The sequence below is a fragment of the Coturnix japonica genome, chromosome 1, assembly GCF_001577835.2.
Source record: "Coturnix japonica isolate 7356 chromosome 1, Coturnix japonica 2.1, whole genome shotgun sequence".
In the NCBI taxonomy this organism is placed as follows: Eukaryota; Metazoa; Chordata; class Aves; order Galliformes; family Phasianidae; genus Coturnix; species Coturnix japonica.
Genome location: NC_029516.1, coordinates 161682848 through 161704773, shown reverse-complemented (window position 1 = coordinate 161704773; position 21926 = coordinate 161682848). Strand labels below are relative to the sequence as shown.

Sequence of the window (21926 nt, the reverse complement as noted above, 5' to 3'; positions counted from 1 at the left end):
TTCTCTCACTGACCTTTATTCAACCAGAAAAAATAACTGTATGTGAGAATTAATTATGTCAGCTCCAAAGGAGCCAACAATTACAATGAAGAACTAGTTTTATTGCTCACTGTTAGTGCTTTGCCCATATGGATATTTTTTTTTTATTTATTTTATTTTTTGCTATTAACTCAGATTTTATCTTTAAAAGAAGTGGTTTTCCAAGAGTCAATCTCAGCAAATTTATTTACAACAAAACCCATTTTACTAATTCCCGAAGACAGTAACATCCTGATGCTGCTTACACCTTGTGATCTCAATGAGCTGATCTGCCCCCAGCACACAGACTGTGAGGATAACACCAAAAACCAGCTACATATCACCACTCAGCCATGTTAAGAGACTGGGACTAACATATTGATTTAAAAGCACTCTGAAGCCGAAAAGTATTTGTAACTATTTTTAGAACACATATATTGCTTCATGTTGTACTGAGTACTGAAAAATCTAATTTGTCAGGAAGTTATTAACAGAATTAATATGTACATGTTAGTACATAAAAAGTCATTACTTTGTTTTTGTCTTGCCTTACAGTTCACAGCATTTCTTTTTGAGAGGTAGTAATCAATCATTTAAAGATACAAGCAAAAATATGCTGTAATTAATTCTGGACATATTTACAATTTAGTGTGCTCTCTTAGTGGCCCAGACATGGAAGGTGCCAAGCACAGCCTCTTCCCACAGCTTTGAACAGCAGCTAAAGGCACTCAGAACCTCCCTGAAGGTGCTTGGCATCTTACAGAATAAGGCACTTGACAAAGGAAAAACACTTTGATCACTGAGAAAACATTCATCTCTCAACAAGAACACAAAAGCTGTTTCACAGAATGCTCTACATCTGTTTAACAACAAATCAGATAACCTCAGGGAGGAATTTTTTTGTGAGGAGGATACAGTGGTCCACACTGCAATATGAGTAGATTATGACTTTACAATATTCTCCTGTCACAGAAAGTACATCATGTCTTTAGTTAATTTATTAGATGATCTTGAAGATCCCTTCTAAGCCAAACCATTCCTTGATTCTATGATTCTGTGAATTATCATTTAAGGTCAGATCTCAGTCCTGTGTATCACGTTGAAGAAAGATTCTAGCTGCATGTCATAAAAAGTCTTCAGGTTTATCCTGTATATTACCAGGTGAAAGGAAACTTCCAATGAGCCAAAGTTACATCTTTTGCACTTTCCACCCTGATTTCAGCAGCTTACTGAAGGCTCCAAAGGAAAAGCAAAGAGATTTTAAACATTAGAAGAAGTATAGCCTAAGGGTTAAACTTGATCCGTAAAGTTTACTTTAAACAAGGAAGACAGGCATTTTCATAGAAGTGAAATAGTTAAAACAGCCCCAAATCAAAAATCACATTCTCAGCATCAGGTTCTGCACTTCTTATACTTTTTTTTCCTACTGTCAGGAATGAATATGGCTTTGTGGGCATGGTATATCAGCTACTTATGTAGCTACTTCCTGAATTTCCTTTGTTGGAACAAGAATGCCTTGTTTCTTTGTTGGTGATAAGATGGGCAACAAACTTCTCAAATGAAGTAAACAAATTCCCTTAAAAAAATACATACCAAGTACATTAGCTGTACACTGGAGAATTCCTGAGACATCTTCAGTTTCTTCGTTGCCAGAGCAGTCTGTGTAGGTGCATCTGTTTGATATATTGTGAAAGTTCTTCTCTGCATCCCTGTAACTAGAGTAAAAAAGTTATATATATATATAGGGCAGGGTATCAGGCATACCTGTCATATGTCATTCCTTCTGCAGTGTTCTAACAAAGTTGTACAGCAAACTCCAAGCAAGATGTTTATGAGACAGTGGAGAGTAACTAATAAGAAGAATAAATCTTTTATGTTAATTACATTATCACTGCAAAAAGAAAACCTTGCTTTCTCTGTGGATTATCTTCTGAAGAGATTATATTTGTGTTATAGCCTGTAGAAGAAAAATTAAAAAGAATCCCACCACTGCTGAAATGTACAGAGCTGTGCTCAGGCCAACAGTAAAGAACTGACATCTAAATTATTCTGTTTGATTTTGCTTTGCCGCATTGTTTTTCCTTAATTCAACAGAAACAGAACAGAAGCTCATACTACATTTAAAACAAAGCTTGATGCAGGTGGTAATGAGGACAGAGGAGCTAATACAAGTGAAGAAAATATTACAGCAGAGTGACAATGCTCTTGGCAAAATATGTAATTGATTTAGCTCAGTGCTCAGAGAGAAGATTTTTTAAAATGAGTATTTTATTAACAGTTTTGCTGTGCTTTCATACTTTGTTTATACTTCATAAATCATGAACAGCACTAAGGACTGGAATTCTCATCTGATCATGTCCCGAAAGGCCCTGTGGAAAAGGCTATGATGGACTCAGAGCTGCCCAACAGCAAACTGGTCTTCCATGTGGAGCAAAACAAAGGCTGACAGTACACTCTACAGTGACCATTCACCAGGTCCCTCTGAAGGCTGCACCACAGGCTTCCTGGAATGGCACCATGGCTATTCCTCACCTCTGCTCTTGAGTAGGACAGGGTATGAACATATATGGTGTTTGGGGCATCATTACAAAGGTCCTGGCTGTGAGACTGTATGGGCCTCTGTGAGGAAAGGCTGGGGCTGTCCCATGCTGAGCATGGCTTGAGCCCAGCAGCTGTGTTGGTGATACCTCTGGGAATGCATGTTCAATAAAGGGCAAAAAAACACCTGGTGATGTGAGGAATGAGGCAAAAGCATGTGAGAAAGAACAGCAGCAGCAGCAGCAGCAGCAATGGAGGATGGGGAAGAGGTGCTACAGGCACAGGTTCAGATATTCCCCTGCAGTTGGTGGAGGACTCCACTTTGGAGCAGGGGTATGCCATGGAGTGTTCATGTTAGAGCAGAGCAACGGTGCGCAGAGGAAGAAGGGGGACTGTTATGACAGACCTTAGCTCCCATTGCCCACTGCCCTCCATGGCTCGGAGGAAGGAAGGAAAGGAGGCAGGGATGAAGGAGTGAGGTTGAGCCTGGCAGAAGGCAGCCCACAACAGTGCATATTAGCAGTAAGGACCACAGCGTAGCACAAATATAGGACATCTCCTACAGACAGATTCTACATTCACTGCAATTTACTTAAACCTATACAAATGTTCAAAATCTTGAATCGTATCATAAAAGCACATCATTGAAGCGCATCATAAATCACAGGAATTACAGGTTTCCAGAATGTCCCTTTCTTAAACTCTGTCCATTGAAATAAGAATATCTAAACCACATGTGGCCGTAAATTATAGGCAGCGTTGTTTTTGCACACATGCTTTCCACAAGGCTCCTGACATGCAATTTTTTTTCACAACTGAAAACATTAGCAACCAGAAGGCTTCTCCCTTTCTCTGTCCCATGGTGGGCATCATAATTACCTGCCAAGATTAGCTCCCTTCTCTTGCCACCAGGTGCTATCCAGGTGTGCTAACACTGTAAATGTCACCTACTAAGCTAGGAGTCCCCTTTGAATTTTAACCAAACATCGAGAAACAGGCAAAGGACAATTTCCTCCAGTGCACCAAGCTTCAAAACAATGTCATAAATCCTTAAAATACCCTAAATGCAACTTGAAAAAAAAAAAAAAAAACAACTTCCCTTACATCTTTGTAATTGAATTCAGAGGACAGCATTCCCCATTTGTCACATGGCACTGCCACTTAATGGCTACAGACATGCATTTGTTGTATTCTGTTAGAAATGTGAGCTGTCTGCAAAAAACAAAACACTTATGTAGGTAAAGGAAAGGTTAATTTCCTTAATAAATTCTTCGGAGGTGATTTTCTGCTTTGCCCTGCTTCTACCCACATAAAAAAGCAGGTTTATAACCACACACGTATGCAGCAAAAAAAATTATGTATGATTTTGTAAGACTGGTATCTCAGCTCGCAGAACAATAATTTTTCCAGAAATCTCATCTGTCTCTATGAGAAGCAAACTGGAGTAGATCTAACTTCTAATCTAATCTATCTATATCTATAATCTATATATGTAGATCTAATAAAAAGATTCTCTATTCACCTCAGACAAGAAACGTCACTGTTAATGGAACGGTTGTGATGGAATGGGATTGCACAGAAAAAGGACTGGACAGCTGTTTATCACTAATATCCACTGTATGTGCTTCTACTCCAGAGCTTCCCTAACAGTTTGTGAGGAAAATTAAAAAGCTTGTCAGCTCAGGCTTTGACTTTGAAAGCAGAAAGGAAAGCACTACCATGCACCTTTCACTACCTCAAATTAACACTCACCCAATAACTTGATGCTCAAAATGCTGCAGTGTCCTTTGAAGAGTCTGCCGAATAGTCTGAGGCTATGGAAAAATAAATAAATAAAGCCATAAGGTTAGGGAAGTGTAGCACAGTTTAATTAACGTATCTTCCAACACACTGTTTAATTCTCCAGCTTTACTCTTCCTTGCCATCTACCTGCCAGGCGCCCATCATAGCAACAGATAAGAAATATTATTATTTCCTTGTATCTTAGTTCCTCATTAAATAAGAATTAATTTAACAATGAGATGTAAAATTTATACTGCTTACAAAACTATTTGTTCATAACAAAGTAACCACTTCACTATTAGCTCTCACCAACAATCATCTACCAATTATCTCATTATTTTAAAATAATTAATTAAAAATAGTCTGCAAGTAAATGCTATAATTTTCTTATGTCCAGGAAAAGGCATTAGGTCTTTAAACTTTCTATGCTCCCCAGAGCATTTTACATTAAAGGATATTACAAAGACATAATTTATTTTGGCTTACTTTACTGGCAAGCCATAATTCTGCCATCATCTTTTAAATCATCCGGAAGCTCAGGTTCATCAAAAGAAAATCATTACATGCTTTAAGCATTTTGATGCTGTTTCATTTTAGCAGGTTTTCACCAAACAAACAACGTATATGCTTAACTGTGTTTATTTTCATTATTAATACTACCATAGTATCGACCAAACAAAACACTTCTACTACAGGTACTGCTGCTGCTCCTATTATTTTGAAATAATACCTGAGAAATCTTTGGATAAATCAAGAAAATGTAAAATCCACATCATTCCCTTGAGAGTTTTCCAAGTAATTTATGACAAAATATCATTCTTCCAAAATTACCAGCATGTACCAAATCCAAAGTTTTTCACCTGTACATTTTGTCCTGGTGACAAGCAGACAAAGGTACCCAATTTGAATTCAAGTATTCCTTAAGTATCCTTCCTTCTGTACCAAAGGCACAGGGATATTTTGGTAAGCAGCAGCAGCACCTGACACTCAAATTTTAGAGATATTTAGTCTTTCCTCACCTTTTAGAAATGGCATATAATTGTTTTAGAAAGTAACAGCCAAACAGCTCGATAATTTGAGCTATTTTATTCTTGAAAAAACACCACTTGAGATTTCACTCAAACCACCGTCGTCTTTGAAAGTCTCCAATTTTGCTGACTACTGTACAGTCACCAGTTCAAGACCTGACCTTTCTTCCTACAGTTGTCTGTGAGTTGACAGGAGGTACCAGAAGGAGCATTAATGAAAAAGATTATACAAGGTTTGTGCAAGTGTTAAAATTTCTTTTTTAATGCCAAATTGTAGGACTTTGTCTGTCTATTGGGATTCAAATATGTAGAAATGCATACACTTAAAAAATAAGACGAAAAAGATGTAAAACTTGAAGGAGGTTTTTATTTTTTCTAATATTTGTATCAGATAAGTCCTTCTACTTTCTGCAAGAGCTGTTTCCTGTGATATAAGATACTTTTCACTGTTCCCCAGCCTTCTCTTCAGAAAATGAAACCCCTTCCCCAGTAAGCATAATTTAAAGCACTCCTCACAAGATGACAAATCCTGTTGTCAAGGCATCGTCACCCCACCTTGTCAGATGAATTCCATTCAAGTTCTTGGCTCTGCAAAGCCTCTGTGAAGAATTTGTTCACCCTCCATGACAGCTATACCTGCTCACCATCTCCCCCAGCTCTTCTGCCTCATAACTCAGCCCTGAAACCAGAGCAGGCCAGTATTGCCCAGTAGCAGGCAGTGATTCTGGCCATGGCACCCCATCATGGCAGCCACTGTGACTCAGCCAAACACCTCTGTTTGTGGTGCCCAGCCTGAAGGATGCACTTGGAGAGAAATCTGCCCTTTTCAATAGATCTCACTGTGCTCTATGACAAAACTGAATAAAGACCAGAAGGTAGAGCAATAATACCGTCAGGGGTGTTTTGGGTTTTATTTTTCATTTTTGCTTTGTTTTGTTTGTTCAACTCTGACAATTTCCTTTGAAAAGGGAATTCTAGTATAAACATGCATCATCTGGGAAAAAAAAATAACCAAAAAAATTAGATTAATTTAATTGCATCTCTTTTTATAAATGTCTTTCCTCGGGCAATCGAATATAAACTTTCCAGTCTCTCCTCAGAGAATGAAGGCTCTAACCTCTTCCTTGACCATTTCCTTTTACCTCTGAAATGTCTCTCATTTGATTGCAACACTTCTGGAAAGGAATGGTAGGGCTCACTTGTGCAACTGTATATACCCAAAGTGATGCACTTATTTGTACAGTTGGCAACTACTGAAAGTCCTAGGACTGTCTTTAGAAACATCTGTGTCATTTGCTTAGAAAGGATGTTGACTGATTGCTTAAGACTTGCACATCTTTTTGATGTTTAAGTGGGGACAAACAAACCCCACCATGAGGCAACAGTACCATACAGAGTATCCTAAATGACACTGCTTAAATTCACAAAAAATGTAATGTTCTGTTCTACATCCCATTCCTTTTGCATCTTACAATGACCAGCTAGTACTACAGAAGAAATGGACTGTAGGGAATGGGCATGTCCAAGCCAAAAGAGCAGCTAGAAGCCAAAAGAGCAACTCGACACATCTTCTCCTTAATCCTAACAAGGCTTCAAAGACTTTTCCTGGTAAAAGCTAAGTGGCTCCTAGCTGAGCCTCAGAAGTGCTTCAATAGTCTTGCTCTGAAAAACTTGAGTGCTAAAAATTTTAAACACGAAAGCCGAAGCACTGAAAAGCATAATAATCTCAGCTAGAAACCACTTCACTTCTATCCGAATTTCTTCAAGGAACTCTGTCAGGTCAAGGGGCTCCTTCAGACTCTTTGTCCTGGGGAGCTGTGTGTCCCTCCTGGAGGCATGGCGCTTCCGCACACAGGAGGGATGAGCTACTGCGACCTCAGACAAATCAACAGTTGCATGCTGATAGCTTAAAGTGTTTCAAATTTGTAGTCTTCAATTACTAACTCAGCGGATGTGTAAGGTTTTAATTGAGGGTTTTACCTCTGAACTAACATTAATGAAAGCCACTTATTTTTCTGTATTTTAACAACAATTCTAGTGAAGTTTCTGTGCTTAGGTGTTTGCAGATCGCTAAGCACACTTGTACCTGGACAACCTGGAAGGAAATGAATGGGAAAATAATTTCATTTCTGTTGATTTTTTTTTTTTTTTAATAATATTTGACCCGTGATCATAAAAGCAGTGGAAATCTGTTCTTTCCCTATTCTTCTGGTCACAACAGTATTGACGTTAAAGAGGCAGTAATCAAAGAAACAAGGCTGCAGTTGAGGACAAACATTTATCAAAGTTTCCTAAATGCCAGCTTGTGAAGATAAGTACTGAAATTGCTGCAACTAGGCAATACAGAGCTGAGAAAGGAAAGGAAGGTTCATTTGGCTTCTGACAATTTTCTGATGATGCAAAAAGGAGGAAGGCTCCCTAGCGGGACCTGGGTCTCTCTCTATCTCCTTCATAATAGGATGTAGGCCAAAGGGCATAGACCAAAATCAAAGAACAGAGATGAAGAGCCCAACCATTTGAAGATTCAAAAAATCCATCTTTAATAGTGCTTATGATAATTTGGAAAAAAATATTTGTCTTATTCTCTAGCTTCTGAACCTTTGGGATGCACTGAGTTTTCTTCTCTGTAACTGTGAAAATCAGCTTCCTACCTCCAGAATTCTGTTTTATATAAGAGCACCAACTGCTTGCAGACCAGCACAACTAGCACCTGATTTGCTACCAAGAGAGGAAGATGCAGATTCCCCAGGAGGGGAGTGTGTGGAGATCCAGAGTTGGACAGCTGACAGCTGGATGCAAAGCAAGCTGCCCGACAACAGCACACCATCACCCAGACATGAGGAGGTGAAGGTGCTGCACCAGGGCTCAGTACTAGTAAGCATCTAAAGCTGAGAGCATTCTGCTCCTCAGTTCATGCAAGCTGGGGTCCTCTTCACAGACAAATATTTGTTCACATCAGAGAAAACAATTTAATAAATTACACCAAGTATTTTACCCCATACTATACCATGGCAATAACAGTGCAAACACTCTGAAGAAATAAAACAGAGATAACTAATAATTAGAAATCATAATTCCCATATCCCCAGCTGCCTTTCAACTAGAAGCATCACAGACATTATGGGTGGAAATTGCCTATTAGATCATCCAGTCTAACTCCTTGACAGTGAAGGATAAATATCTGAGGGTGCTATCCATTATAATAGCGGCTGGGATCATTTGGTTCATCTGTTGAATTTCAGCCATGTCTCAGATGGATAGAAGGTCTGTTCCATACCGAAGACATTCAGTACATGAGGGCACAATAGATAATCTACCCCTAATGCTACCTGTTAATCTTTGAAAGCAACCCATACCTACTGCATAAAATCATTGGTGCTATGGTAGGTGGGAAATGAGAAACTTCACGTCAGTCCTCCTCAAGGAATTTCTGCTGGGACAGGACAAGTTCAATGTCCTCAACATCACTGGGTCTATTTTCACATACCGAGCTGCACACATGCTTTGAGTCCTACAACTCAAACACAGATTTTTTTTGTCTTCATTTTGAAACTTAGAATTTGCAAGCAGATACATCTGGAAAGAACTTAGATATGAGATAGAACTATAGCAATAACATACAGTTCTTAACATTAGCACAAGGAGGAAAAGGAAAGAGGGCTTATCTGCTGACTTTCCAAGTTTCACCAGGGCTACACTGAACTTCTGTAAAGTGGTACCTCCCTGTTCAAGCAGCTGTGAATGAAGGACATCCACTCTCGGTTTTAGGTAGCTCTGGCTGTACAGTGCAATTTAGAGGCATATATTGATGTGGTCTCTGATTCCAGGCAGCAAAGATGCCTGCAGAGAATGAATGTTTTCAAAGAAATGCTTTTTCCAAGAACTAAAAAACTGAGATTTCAGTCTGGGACTGCACAAACATAAGAAAGCAACCGTCACTGGGGTTGGGTCTAAGTACTTGATGTGAAATGCTCAAGTTCACCCCAAACAAAACTTCACTGGGGTCAGTAAAAGCTGAAGTCCTTTGGGCACAGCTAAATTGTTTTTCAAAGTATTTCATTTGCGAAGGCTGAAATTCCCTGGCTGGAGATTCTTTGCTACCAGTTCAATTCAACAATTCAGTTTCAGCAGTGACGCCATTAACAGCCACACAATAACTTAAGAGATGGTCTTCAGGTTCTTTTTTTTTCCCCCATTGTCAGGAATAAGACTGTATTCAAGAAAAAAACAATTCTTAAATTCAAACTATTTGGCAGCAGCCAGTAGCAGCTTCCTCACAAGAAGTTTAATGTGCCTTCATTCGAGCCTTTAAAGGATAGCAGGAATAATTCTGCACGAAGAGAGAAGTATACCAGAAGCGATTCCCACTTAATAATGTTTATAGTTCAAGAGATTTGTTGCATGGGCCATTCAGAAAATAAAATGGACCAGAAATGTAAGTCAGCCTAATGCTGTGTCATGCTGTAATTCTCTCTCCAGAAGGATCAGCACAGCGCTTCGGGGGTACACAGACTCCTCTGAATGCGTGCCCAGGCGCTCCCAGCTCCTTCAGGGTAATCTGTGCCCCTGAGATGGGAGCAGAGTATTTGAGTTTTCAAACCAGTGACAAATTATTACTTTTTTTTTTTCTGGTTTTGATTCTATTTTCAGCCTGGGATTGGATACAAGTCAAGATGGAACTGGAGCAAATGTGAAAATTGCTGCAAGGAACTGGAGTTTAGTGAGAAAATAAATGGCATTTCTGAAGAATAAAACTGCATCCACCATTCCCACATAGCAGAGCCCTTACAGGCAGAAAAAATGATGTTGATAATTTACAGCTTATAGCATCATCATCGCTAGTTATAATCACTCAAAATTTATGTCACTGTGGGTGTAAATTTCATCCTTTAAAATAGAACACAACAATAAAGCTGGAATTAAAAGAAAACTATCATTCAGTCTACTTGTGACATCCATTTGGACATGTACTGTGATATGTACTGCACTGAGCAGCTGTATTTGGTCCTAGAAAAAGCCCCCTGCACACCCAGGTGCCATGCACGGTTACCCTGACCCTTTGGGCTGTGACCCTCTGGCTGCAACTCCCTGTGCACACCAGGGGCCAGTGGGATGCGGGCTGCAGTGTGCTCACATTAGCTGCACCCTGCTCGGCAACACCCTTGTAGGATGCATGGGCAGTTCTGCTTGCCCTCCTCACCTCCATAAACTTTACATAAACTACATCAAGTTATGCAGCTGCCTTGGTAGAGGGAGAACCCCTTCACCTCTGGCTGTTAAAATAGAGAGGGTTTGGGGAAGCAATTTGAAATGGGCAGTGTCTTTCCTTCAGCCGTCCAAGTATGTCAGGAAACCTTTAAGAATCACCAGGAATGTAAAATCACCCTGTGGTGATTCAAGATCGGGCCCCTCCATCCTCTAGCGTAACCACTGCAGGAAAATCTCCAAAGACAATTTGTGAGAAAAGCTGGAATAAGACATGTTGGAAGGTGCTGGAAGCTGTCCTCCCATAGCAAGCAGAGTGGCTGGGTTACAATCTGCAATGTAGAGCTTCACTTTTTAACTTTTCCCCTACACTGTTTTTCAAAAACCATTATTTGTGCAGTCACGCCACAGCTAAATTTGAAAGCAGCACTGCAAGTGATACACATCACAGTTTCTACCAACAGTACAGCTGTGCCCATTGCTCATGAATGCACTACACAGGAGATGCCCATATTATCACACGCTCTTTTGCACTACCACTTCTAAGGGCCAGCCTGTTCTCACAGCTCCCTGCCGTTCTGCTCCCTGATACTCTACAGCTCCTTCAGCCTGGAGGCTCCTTTCTGCAGCTCACATCAAGGCTCTGCACATCCCAGAGCAGCGCTCGGCAGCCCCTGCTCCTGCTGGATTGAAACAACGTCACCCCTGAGCTCTCTGCATGCATCTCTGCAGCACTAGACACACACAGAACATGGAGATACAGTGAGAAATTTTGACTCAGCATCTCAATCCCAGCTGTTACCAAAGGAAAGAACAAAACTAAGTATTGGCATCAGGAACCTGTAGCGTCCTTCAACTTTGAAAGTGTTCAGCACTGGGATGTGAACAGATTGCTGCCGTATTAAGGCTAAAATGCACACACTGAGCCTCTGCTGGCAAGATCTATTTTATATATATTCACACACACTCTACATACATCAGTGCTTCCATACTTAACAGAAATCTTTATGGATTTACAGAATGAAGACATACCTACATCTGCATCAAAGTATTAGAGCTCAGAAAGAACAGTTGTAAGTGCACCCTTCCAATTTGCCTTTAAATTTTAAAAATAATGGGAACGACTCTAATTCAGCACTAATTGTATGGCCAGTGTCATTTTTTAACTTCTATCTGAAGTTATTCCTGATTTAGATCAACAGATGTGAGAAAACGATCAGATTCCGAGTGTCAGACAGATGGTAACTGGACTTGTTGCAAGAAAGCATATATTCAGCATCACAGAAAAGACTCTCGAAAATATTAAAGAAGGCACCAGAACAACAAGGCACTTGAAGAGTGATGTGTCGGAGTCAAGAACGAAAAGATGAGAAACCGATTCCTTTCTCATACCAGGATGGCACCAATGTGACTTTCCCAACGTAAATGCCAATGACTGGTGCCAAAATGTGTAAGACAGAATGAAACTGCAGTTACAGTGCCAAGATAATAAAAGGAGTTTGGGAATATTCTATATCATATGAATCACATATTGAAATTAATGAAAATAAAGATCGTTACAGCAGTAAGGATTGGGATAATTATCTCCAAAGGAAACCAATGGAAACTGTTTCTTGGGACATGGAAGTGAGGTGGGATGAAATTTTTGCACTCTTAGCTTCAGTTTCCCCAGGAGCAGGAAGGAAGGAGGACTCCGAGACCGACCCAAGTTTTCTCATCTCTCAGTTCACAGAATCTGTTTATTTTTTCAAACATGTTCAACAATGAATGAAAGCTGTAAAGCCGTAACCGTCTTTTATTGCTTCAGGAGGTATCAGCCAAAGGGATAATACAAACAGTAAGGTTATCTAAAAATACTGCACTGAGCTACTTCAGAATATTTCCAATATTTCGGGTAACACATGCTCTAATTATACCCCAGCATCATTAACAAATTAAATAGCTTCATTTTTTGGTACTAAAACAAGGCAAGTCACCTGAGATACCATCTATTAATTTCAGCATGACAAGCCTGGGTTCCCAGTGGGGAGATAAAAAATCAATGGGAAAGAGAAGTCTTGGCTGTAAGCGGACGGCTGCCGGCTCGGTCACGCACCGCTAACTTCCCCCATTAGGCAGCCTGGCTGCTCGGATCCAGCCTGTTCGAGCAAGGAAACAGAAAAGAGGAATGAAAAGCAAAGCACACCGACAGCAGATGGTGATGAGATTCAGAAGTCATCTCCAAAGCCGAATAAGAAAAAGCCAAAAAGACACTGCAATGCCACCAAATTCAGCAGATGTGACTGCCGTGCGGATTAGGCTACTTGTTGCAGTCTACGTTCTACACCTGAGCACAGTAAGGTATCTCAGCAAGCAACAAGCGTTCCCTTACAGCTGTAACTTCATGAGGGAAATGTAGTGATGGTCACAGAGACAGCAGTGTAACACAGCTCTGGAGAACGAGCTCCTATTGCATACGCAGCCAGCGCAGCTCCGGAGCTGCTGACTGCAGTCACCCACAGCAGTGCCCGCACGCCTCACACGTTCAGCACCAATTCTGTTCTTTGTGGCATATGCACTGCTTCACTACAGGTGTAGCTGGAGACAAAACCATCAATCACGGACCCCAAAGTGCCCTCAGACGGCTCTTTCAGGAATGTGGGCACATCAGAGAGGCTCAGGGAAATCTGTTGCTGCAGTATTTCTGAGAAGAACACACAAACTTTCTTTTCACCTCGTTCAGCAAGGAAAAACCCTACGAAAACCCTGCCAACGCAAGAACATCTCCTCTGCGGTAAAGAACGAGCATGCTATGCATATACAGACGTGTGTAACTTTTCATACAGAATTGCTGCTAGCACCAGATGGCAATAAGCACTTTGTGACTCCGGATTCTAATGCCGAGAACTCGGCTGGAGTGCGGAGCGGGGCAGCGTGCGCCTCCCGCCGCGGCTGCCGAGCCCTGCGCCGCATCCCGCATCCCGAGCGGACCGGGCCGGTCCGGGGAGCTCCGCACATCGCTCCGGGGCTCGGACTCAGGAGCCGGCCCTGGAACAGCCGTCGGGAACCGCGCATGAGGAGGCCGGGCGGGCGCGGAGCACTCACCGCGGGGGCCGTCAGGCGGCGGATGCTCTCGCCCAGCGAGTCCAGGTTGACCCGCCGACGGCGCGGAACGCGGCGAGCCCCGGCGCTGGCCGCGGCGGCGGCGGCGGCGGCTGCGGCGGTGAGAGGTGGCTCGGCGGGGCCGGGAGGGCTGCGGCTGCCGTTCCAGCAAAGGCGGGACAGGGGACACTCGCCCTCCTCCTCGGGGCTGGTCTCCGGGCAGTCGGAGCCCAGCGAGCTGAAGGACTCGGAGGAGATCTTGCGGCGGGACATGGTGCCGCGGGCCGGCGGGGCTCAGCGCAGCGGAGGGCAGCGCGGGGCCGCGGGGCCGCGGGGGCGGCCGCCTGGCATGGCCGCGGAGCCCCTCGGCGGGGGGCGGCGGTGGATGCGCTCCGGGGCCGCTCCCGGCTCCGCGCTTCGCCGCGCCGCTCCGAGCCGCGGGTGCTGCGCGGCGCCGCCTCGCCGGGAGGCTTTAAAGCGGCGGCGGCGGCGGCTGCCCTCCTCTGCCTCGGCCGCCCTCCCTCGCTCTCCCCTCCCCCGGCTCCCTCGCTGCTCCGCGGGAATCACGTGTTGTTTGGAGCCCTTTCCTCCTCCTCCTCCTCCTCCCTCCTCTCCCCTCCCCGCTCGCCGCCTCTCGCACGCCGCGGCCCGGCAGCAGCCCCCTTAATGCCCCGCTCCCCGGCGCCGCGCTCTCCCCCCCCTCGCTATAGGGATGTCCCCGCGCTATGGGGATGTCCCCGCATTATGAGGGTGTCCCCGCATGGCCCCAACCGTGCCCGGCCGCGCCGCCTCCGAGCCCGCGGCGGTGCTGGACAGCTCCCTAAGCACGGGATGCCGGGGAAGGCGGCCGTGGGTGCCCGGCGCCGGAGGACTTCACTGAACGGCACAGCTAAACCTTAGGGAAATGGAAGGTGGTAAATATCGGAGAAGGCTGAAGGGCTGCCATCAGTTTTCAGAGGAAAAAGTTCTTTTCGGCTCTGACACTGTGGGTTACGTCCGAAAGAGTAACTAAACTCGTTCCCTGTTGTTACAATCCAGCTACAGTACCCATGTACTGTAGAAAGCCCACAAGGAAACATGCCCTCAGTGGTAGAGTTTCATCCAACCATCAAGAAAGACATTCATTCATCTTCTGTTGAACAAAACTTCCTTTGAAAGCAATGCTTTTAAGATCGTTTTTTCTTTACCTGTCCTCAGTATTATAGTATACACTTTACCACCTCATCATCTGAACTATCTGAGTGCAGCCTTGACAAAAGCCCACCTGAGATATTGGGAAGAGCACCGCAGGCATAGAGAGCTTTGGAGGATGGCCCAACACAACCCAAGTTCAGAAGGCCAGGTAGGCAGCTCTCAGAGAGGACATGGCGTGAATCACATATTTCACCAGGACATTCCTTTCAGTGCCACCATCTCTCAGCTCACCAGGTTTCTGTTGCAATTTTCTTCTTTCTCTAGAAATTTATATGGAGTAAGAGAAACAACAGAGCTCCTTTTGTCATGGCACAGTTCTTAAATCTCTGCATCTTGAAGCCTGTGGCTTAAAAGGATGTATCAAAAAGCCAGGGTGGTCCGTGATGCCTTCTGTTGTCTTATAAATATTACACTTGGGATGCAGAGTGACTTTCTTTTGCAGCCCTGGTAATTTCCTCATCAGCAGTAGGGGGGAATCTGAGATGTCTTTGCTTGAAAGTTAATTCACACATGGGCCTCCAGATCCATTGCTCTCGTTTGTCTTTCCTCCTCTTTTGTGAATAACAATATTCTTCAATACTTAGAGCACAGAGAAAAGTTGGGGGGAATAGTTTTAAACTAAGATGGAGAAAGTTTGGGTTAGATATTAGGAGGAAGTTTTCCACGTGGAAGATGCACTGAAATAGGTTGCCCAAGGAGGCTGTGGATGTCCCATCCCTGGAGGCATTCACAGCCAGGCTGGATGTGGCTCTGAGCAGCCTGTTCTGGTGGTTGGCGACCCTGCACATAGCAGAGGGGTTGAAAATAGATTATCACTGTGGTCCTTTTCAACCCAGGCCATTTTATGATTCTATGATTTTCTCTTCTTCCCTCTACAGAAATGCTTACTTTGACAGATGCCTTGCAGACTGCCTGCCCTCTGTCCCAGCTCCTGCCGCTGGGGGCAGTCATCCATTTTGGCTTGCGATTTATAGAGCTGACATGCAATCATTCGATCGTTAAGATTAGGAAAAAAAAAACGCTAAAATAATCTAGTCCAACCATCAACCTATCACTACCATGCTGACTAACAGTGTGAGCACAGTTAAGGTGTTGACATCCTCCAGATAGTTCACAGCAAAGCAAACTTCTGCTGGTTCTTGGTGCATGCCGTGGCATTGACACCTGGGGAAGAGGCACAGAGCTCAGGGTTGAAAATGCAGATGTGTATTCCTGATTGTAAACTGCTGCAATACCAAAGTATCAACCAGTTCCTTATGCAGCACATCAGGACTCAGGGAAGCAACATGCTTGGGGGCGCTTTTGCATTTTATTCAGCTGAGGGGAAAAATACTTTTGAGAAGACAAATCTGGCATTTTTTAAGCATACGGTTTCCACTTTTCCTGGGATTAAAGTTTAAAGTAGTATTCCCCAGGGCAACTTGTCATTGGTGTGTGACAACACTCTGAGTTCCCTTTGCAGTATTACTGATGACTTTCCTCACACCACTCGTGGCTTTATTCCTTTTAAATCTGCAGTGTAGCAACCCTGAAATGCTTTTCTTTGGTGGTTGTTCTTGAGGTTAGGATTATTAAAACCAAATGCACTTGTCTCGCTCCAATTTACAGGAGGAAGGCAAGGTTCTTTGATATGTGTATATCTGGCGTGAGATTAAGAAGCAACAGTTCAAATGTTGGTCCAACCATTTTATTAAAGTCCTAGCCATTTTAGGGAGATTGGGAAGGGAAGGTAGGCAACAGGAAAGGTAGGAAATATAAGCAAAGACAATGTCATTGGCCTCGATCTGCCTGCTGATGGCCTCGTCAAAGTCCTTGAGCTTCTCACAGTGGTTGGGTCCCCAGGATATCAGCCACTTGGTTTTGTGGTGTTTTTTTCTTACAGCAAGGAGTCTCTGCAGACAGCAAAAGAGATAGTCACCACCTTGGGTCCAGCGAGGTACACAGTAGGTCCGTTGATCTCAGGAACTCATCTGATCACTGCAGGGGATGGGAGAAAGCCAGGAAGCTCCGCAGCAAGCCGGTCCCGGGGGTTCTTCCCAAGAGGTTTTCCCCTCAGGGAATTCTCCATCAAAGGTGTCTTTGGGAGTTTGTCTCCAAAGTCCCCAGTTTAGTGAGGGCCTTTTATCCTCTGTTTGTGTGGGGTTGTGTTTCTTAGTGTGACATTCCTGGCCCACAGATAAGCCAGCAAAGGAGGGGGGTCTCTGTTGCCTGACACAAGCTTTATTGCCTTCTGCAGTGGTCAGCTCCTTCGAGCAGCACCCCTGAAGAAGACTGCTTGTCCTGCTTCTGCTTATCTTTGCAATCATAAGCAGAAGTACTGTGGCACAATAACACCCACCACTCACCCTCCTAGAGAGTTAGCAGTTGCCAGTCAGAGTCTTATAATGAGAAAGGCCTCACGAAGCAAGCTTTGAGACAGTAAAAGAAAAACAGTTCTGTCCTTCACTGCACTCAAGTACCAAATCAATTCACTGCAAGAATATAAAAGACATTTCCCTTCAGCATCTGGATACTGACCTTCACCATTCAGAGTAAAAGATGCAATTTTGGCTCCAAGGCTTCTGTTGTTCCAGCTGTAGCAGCGCCGTGAGTAAGCCTGGACTCAGCATTGCTCCTCTGCAAAACTGCCTGTTTTTCTCAGCTTTAGCCTATGAAACTCATGGAAGCAGGCCTAACACCTACCTGCTTCATTGCAAGGATTGGCAGTCTGCCTCCTGCAACACTGTTTGTGTTTCATGATATAAAAATACATGGAATTGGTTAGAGATGCTGACTAGAAAAGTGCCAAACACTATCACCAGAAGTCTTGCGCTAAGTAAGTACAGGCAGCAGGAGATCCAAGGTGTTGTAAGGCCAGGAGGTCCAACAAGTCATAGAGATCCTGGATCACTTTTCTCTTCCTCTTTCCTCTGATCAAGATACAACCTTGGCAAAAGCTAAATACCACAGAGGGCTGCTTCAACAGATATTCAAATGCTTTTGACAGCACGTAGACATAGACAGCACATAAGAGAACAAATGTTCTTTTATACACGTCTTATCAGCCTAAATTTGCATTTGGCACACTATTGGATGAATAGCAGACATGTCTGTAAAACGTATAATGTTCATCTAAGCAGTGCCTACAAAACTTTTCTATCATATTATGACAGAATGCAATTTATGTGTCCCACATGTCTTGCAGACAGCTCAGAGAAAAACATGGATATTTTTAATTCCTGTGCAATTACTACCAGACAACTGCTGGTCTAAGACATTTTTTGACAAATTTTTACTTGTTTTCTCCCAGTTATGGAAAGAAAAACTCACCAGACTGTGTTCAGACCTGACATAAAACACATGGTCCTTAACTTCAATTAATTGCAATGTGATAATTTATCATTATTTATCCATGACTTTTATTTGTTATTAAGTAAACATTTCCTAACCAGGCATTACATGCTGCAGTTTTTTATATTATTTTTGTTTTTAAATGCAGTATTTCTGCTGGTTAAACATCTTTGGATGATTAAAATAACCAAAATAAGTTAATCATAACACATTTTAGTGTCCTATTTGTTAAGGAAACGCATAGCAGAACTGGCGGAAGAAATTATTACAACAAATCCCACTTAGTCGCATCTACCGCATACATCACTTAAATAGTTCCTATCATTTCACCTAGGACATTATATGTCTTTTTATAATAATCTTTTGATAATACTGTTGAACATATAAGTACTTAATTTTCCTTTAATAGAAAAGATTGTTGTCCTGAGATCAATGTCTCCCACTGAGAAAGTAAACATCTGTTTTGCAAAGCATTTCTAAAGCAGCAGGAGACCATTATCCTGTGACAACATTCTATTACAATTACTTTATTGCAGTCAGGCAAAATGAGTGATGTGTAGCAAATTTATTCTTTTTTCACATTCTGCCAAACCTTTCTGTTCTTTATCCAATGACTTCCATCTGGAGTATTGCCTGGAAGGACGGCTGGGGCATTCTGCCATTTGTCATTAATGATCTGTTGAATTACGATTGGCTTAAAGAGCAGATCTGTTTCATGTTTCAGCTTCTCAGAAATAAAGTTTAATGCAAGGCAGAGTGGATTCACACTGGACAATGCTGATGTTCTGGTAGTTGGGGATATTTGAGTTCATCAAGTAAGTGTGTTACTGTCCTGTTTTCAGCTGGGATGGAGTTGGTGTTTTCTTACCTTCACAGTTTCTGGTGTTTTTACTATGGGAGAAAAACAGTACTGATAACACACCAGTGTTTTAGTTCTTGCTGAGCAATGGCTGCACAGAACCAAGAACTTATGGCTTCTCATACTGCCCTGCCAGTGAGGAGCTGCGGGGCACAAGGAGCTGGGATGGGACAGAATCAGGACAGCTGACCTAACCCAACCAAAGGGATGCTCCAGAACATGTAGCATCATGTGACAAACAAAAACTGTGGGCAGCCACTGCTTGGGGAAAAACTGAGCATCCATCAGCAGGAGGTGTACATTTGCTTTGTGCATCACTTGGTTTGTAAATATATACTATAATGCTATTGTTGCTATTATTCTTCTCCTTTTCTCTGCCTTTTCTGTGTTAGTAAGTAGTTTTTATTGCAATCCACCATTTAGTTCCACTTTGTTGTTTTTTTTCCTGATTCTCTACCCCATCCCTCTGTGAGAAGAGTGAACTGTGTTGTGCTGAGTGGCTGGAGGTTAAACCTCAACAGTTACTGAAGGAATATTTAATTAATTTTGCACCGTGGGATGAGGTCCTACATAATGAAGGCAGAGGAATCTGAACCTTAATGATCATAGAATGTCTTTGGTCTGTGATACTTAGTATGTTTCTCAGGTAGAATTTTCTTCCCACAGTTGAGAATAGCAAAGCACAGGTGAGCGATACCAGTCTTTCACAGTACATAGCAGATCAATAGCAGAACTGGGAATTCCTTGATATCTAACTTCAAGACAGAGTTATTCAGAATCAACTGACTAGAATTATAACTGGCCAGCATCAGATCCATTTGTAGTTTCAGGGATTTTGCTATACCAGCTGCCAAAGACAGATCAGATCAAGACAAGACATCGGGACTGTGCAAATACCAGTACCATTCCAACTCAGATGAATAGATCAAATTGGGATTTTAAATCTCAGGGAGAACGTCTGACAGGGTACAGCTCCAAATGGTTGTTTAGGAGGAAGGCACTGCTGACTAAACATTCAGAATTAAAAATTTATAAATGGTACAAGAAAAAAGGTATGACGTGACTCAGCATCACTTATTTCCGTTTAACTTGTACTGCCAGCTTTACTGAATTCAACATGAGGTAAAATGAATTTTTTCCTTATTTGAAGTTCTTCCATATCCTGAGTATTTTGCCCTGAGGACAGCAGGTAACAGTGACTTCTGTCTCAGAGTTACCTATAAATCTCAACGCTATTTATCTAAAGGAGCAAAACAAGAAGATGTTGATGGGCTACTACATAGTCTAGAGCTGCCTCACCCCAGCACTCTGCAGCTGAGTCAAACCACTATTTATAGAGCAGCTTCCTACAGAAGTCACTTGATTTTCACTCTTGCAGCCACATTTATTCCAGATAGATTTCCTGCTATAAACTGTTTTCGTGGATTTACTGATGTCATCAATCAGATTATAGCAGTGAAAATATGATGGTATCTACGTACAAGGTTAAAGTCAATTTGCTTTCAAGCAACCTCTGAAGTCATAGAGTCACAGAACCATTAAGGTTGGAAAAGACCTCTAAGATTCAGTCCAACCCCAGTCCATCCCCATCATGTGCTCTGACCATGTCTCTTAGTGCTCTGTATTTCTTGACCCCCTCCAGGGACAGTGACTGCACCACCTCCCTGGGCAGCCTGTGCCACTGCCTCACCACTCTTTCTGAAAAGAAGTACTTCCTGATGTCCAGCCTGAATATTGCAGTGGGAGCTCAGAAAGTTTTTGAGACTTCCTTTGCAGCTCCCTGCACTCTTCATAGACTGTGAGAATCAAAGATGAGCAGGACTTTGGGAACTACTTGTGTCCAAAGCAGAGACTGAATTAAACCAAGATGTCCATATTCCCTAAAATGGCTGTTTGTCCTCCTTCATCTCTTGAAGGAGGGCAGAGTCCACAAGGCTGGCTGCCCCTTATGCCCCAAAGCTCTGGCTTATGGGTAGAAAATCCCCTTGCTAGTCTTGCAAGAAAATTAGGGTAGTCAAAATGTTCCGATCAGTTTTTATCCAGGCTTGTACCAAAGTTGATGGAGGAACAACTTTCCAGAACAAGCAGTCTTACACTGTGTCGGGGAGATGGTCAGCAGCTGAGCTTGTACCAGGAGGATGTTCTTGACAAGCTCATCTAAGACCTGTCAGGAGTGTGACAAATCCTCCCAGCAGAGGTTAAACCTGCGTACACAGTACACAGTGTTGTAAAAGCATCTTTTTTAGTGTCATCTGAGCAAGCGAGCCACTTCCACAAATGTTACATTTTTACTACAGTTCATCATTTCACTATTAACAAATTTTTACCTTCTACCAGATATTTTCAAATTTTAAAATGTCTGCATGTAGATTATTGCCTTTAATATTCTCTAACCAACTGACCTAAGAATAACACACAGTGGCATCTTGCCTGATTAGGTTGCCTTTCTTATCCTAATGACCAGGAATCACAGAATATTTTATCCAGACTTGTTTAAAAGGGAGACCTTATACTGTATGAGTGGGAACACTTTCTTTTGGAAGCTTATTTACAGCCTGTAATGGATTAATTGGCCAGTGTATCGTATTTAGTGACTCTCTTCCATGAAGCACCAAAAGTAATAACTGGGTTTATTTATGTATAGTTTATGCAACAGGGAGGGAGAGAGAAAGATAGAATGTGCTCATATCTGTACAGACAGATAATAAGAAACCATCAAAACAGTACACGAGCAATAAAAAATATCTACAGTGTCCACCTATGCGGTATTATTCTCTGAACATGGACGAAATGTTGCCAAATGAAAATTCCTGTTGAGCTTTCAGATAAAATCTCTTGTAATAAAGTCTGCTATATTTCACCTGCAGATGGCAAATAATCCTGTTGTGAAA

At 42.7% G+C, this 21926-nt stretch overlaps 1 protein-coding gene across 1 annotated transcript in view; it reads right to left on the bottom strand.

The window, feature by feature from the left end:
• Nucleotides 1-14070, bottom strand: part of GUCY1A2 (guanylate cyclase 1 soluble subunit alpha 2) — a 155857-nt gene extending 141787 nt beyond the window's left edge. The window contains exons 1-3 of the mRNA XM_015852224.2: nucleotides 13656-14070; nucleotides 4309-4370; nucleotides 1612-1733 (exon numbers count right to left, since the gene is read on the bottom strand). Coding sequence (XP_015707710.1) covers nucleotides 1612-1733; nucleotides 4309-4370; nucleotides 13656-13925 — 454 coding nt within the window. The 5' untranslated portion in view covers nucleotides 13926-14070. The remainder of the gene's footprint in view (nucleotides 1-1611; nucleotides 1734-4308; nucleotides 4371-13655) is intronic.
• Between the last annotated feature and the right edge of the window lie 7856 nt (nucleotides 14071-21926).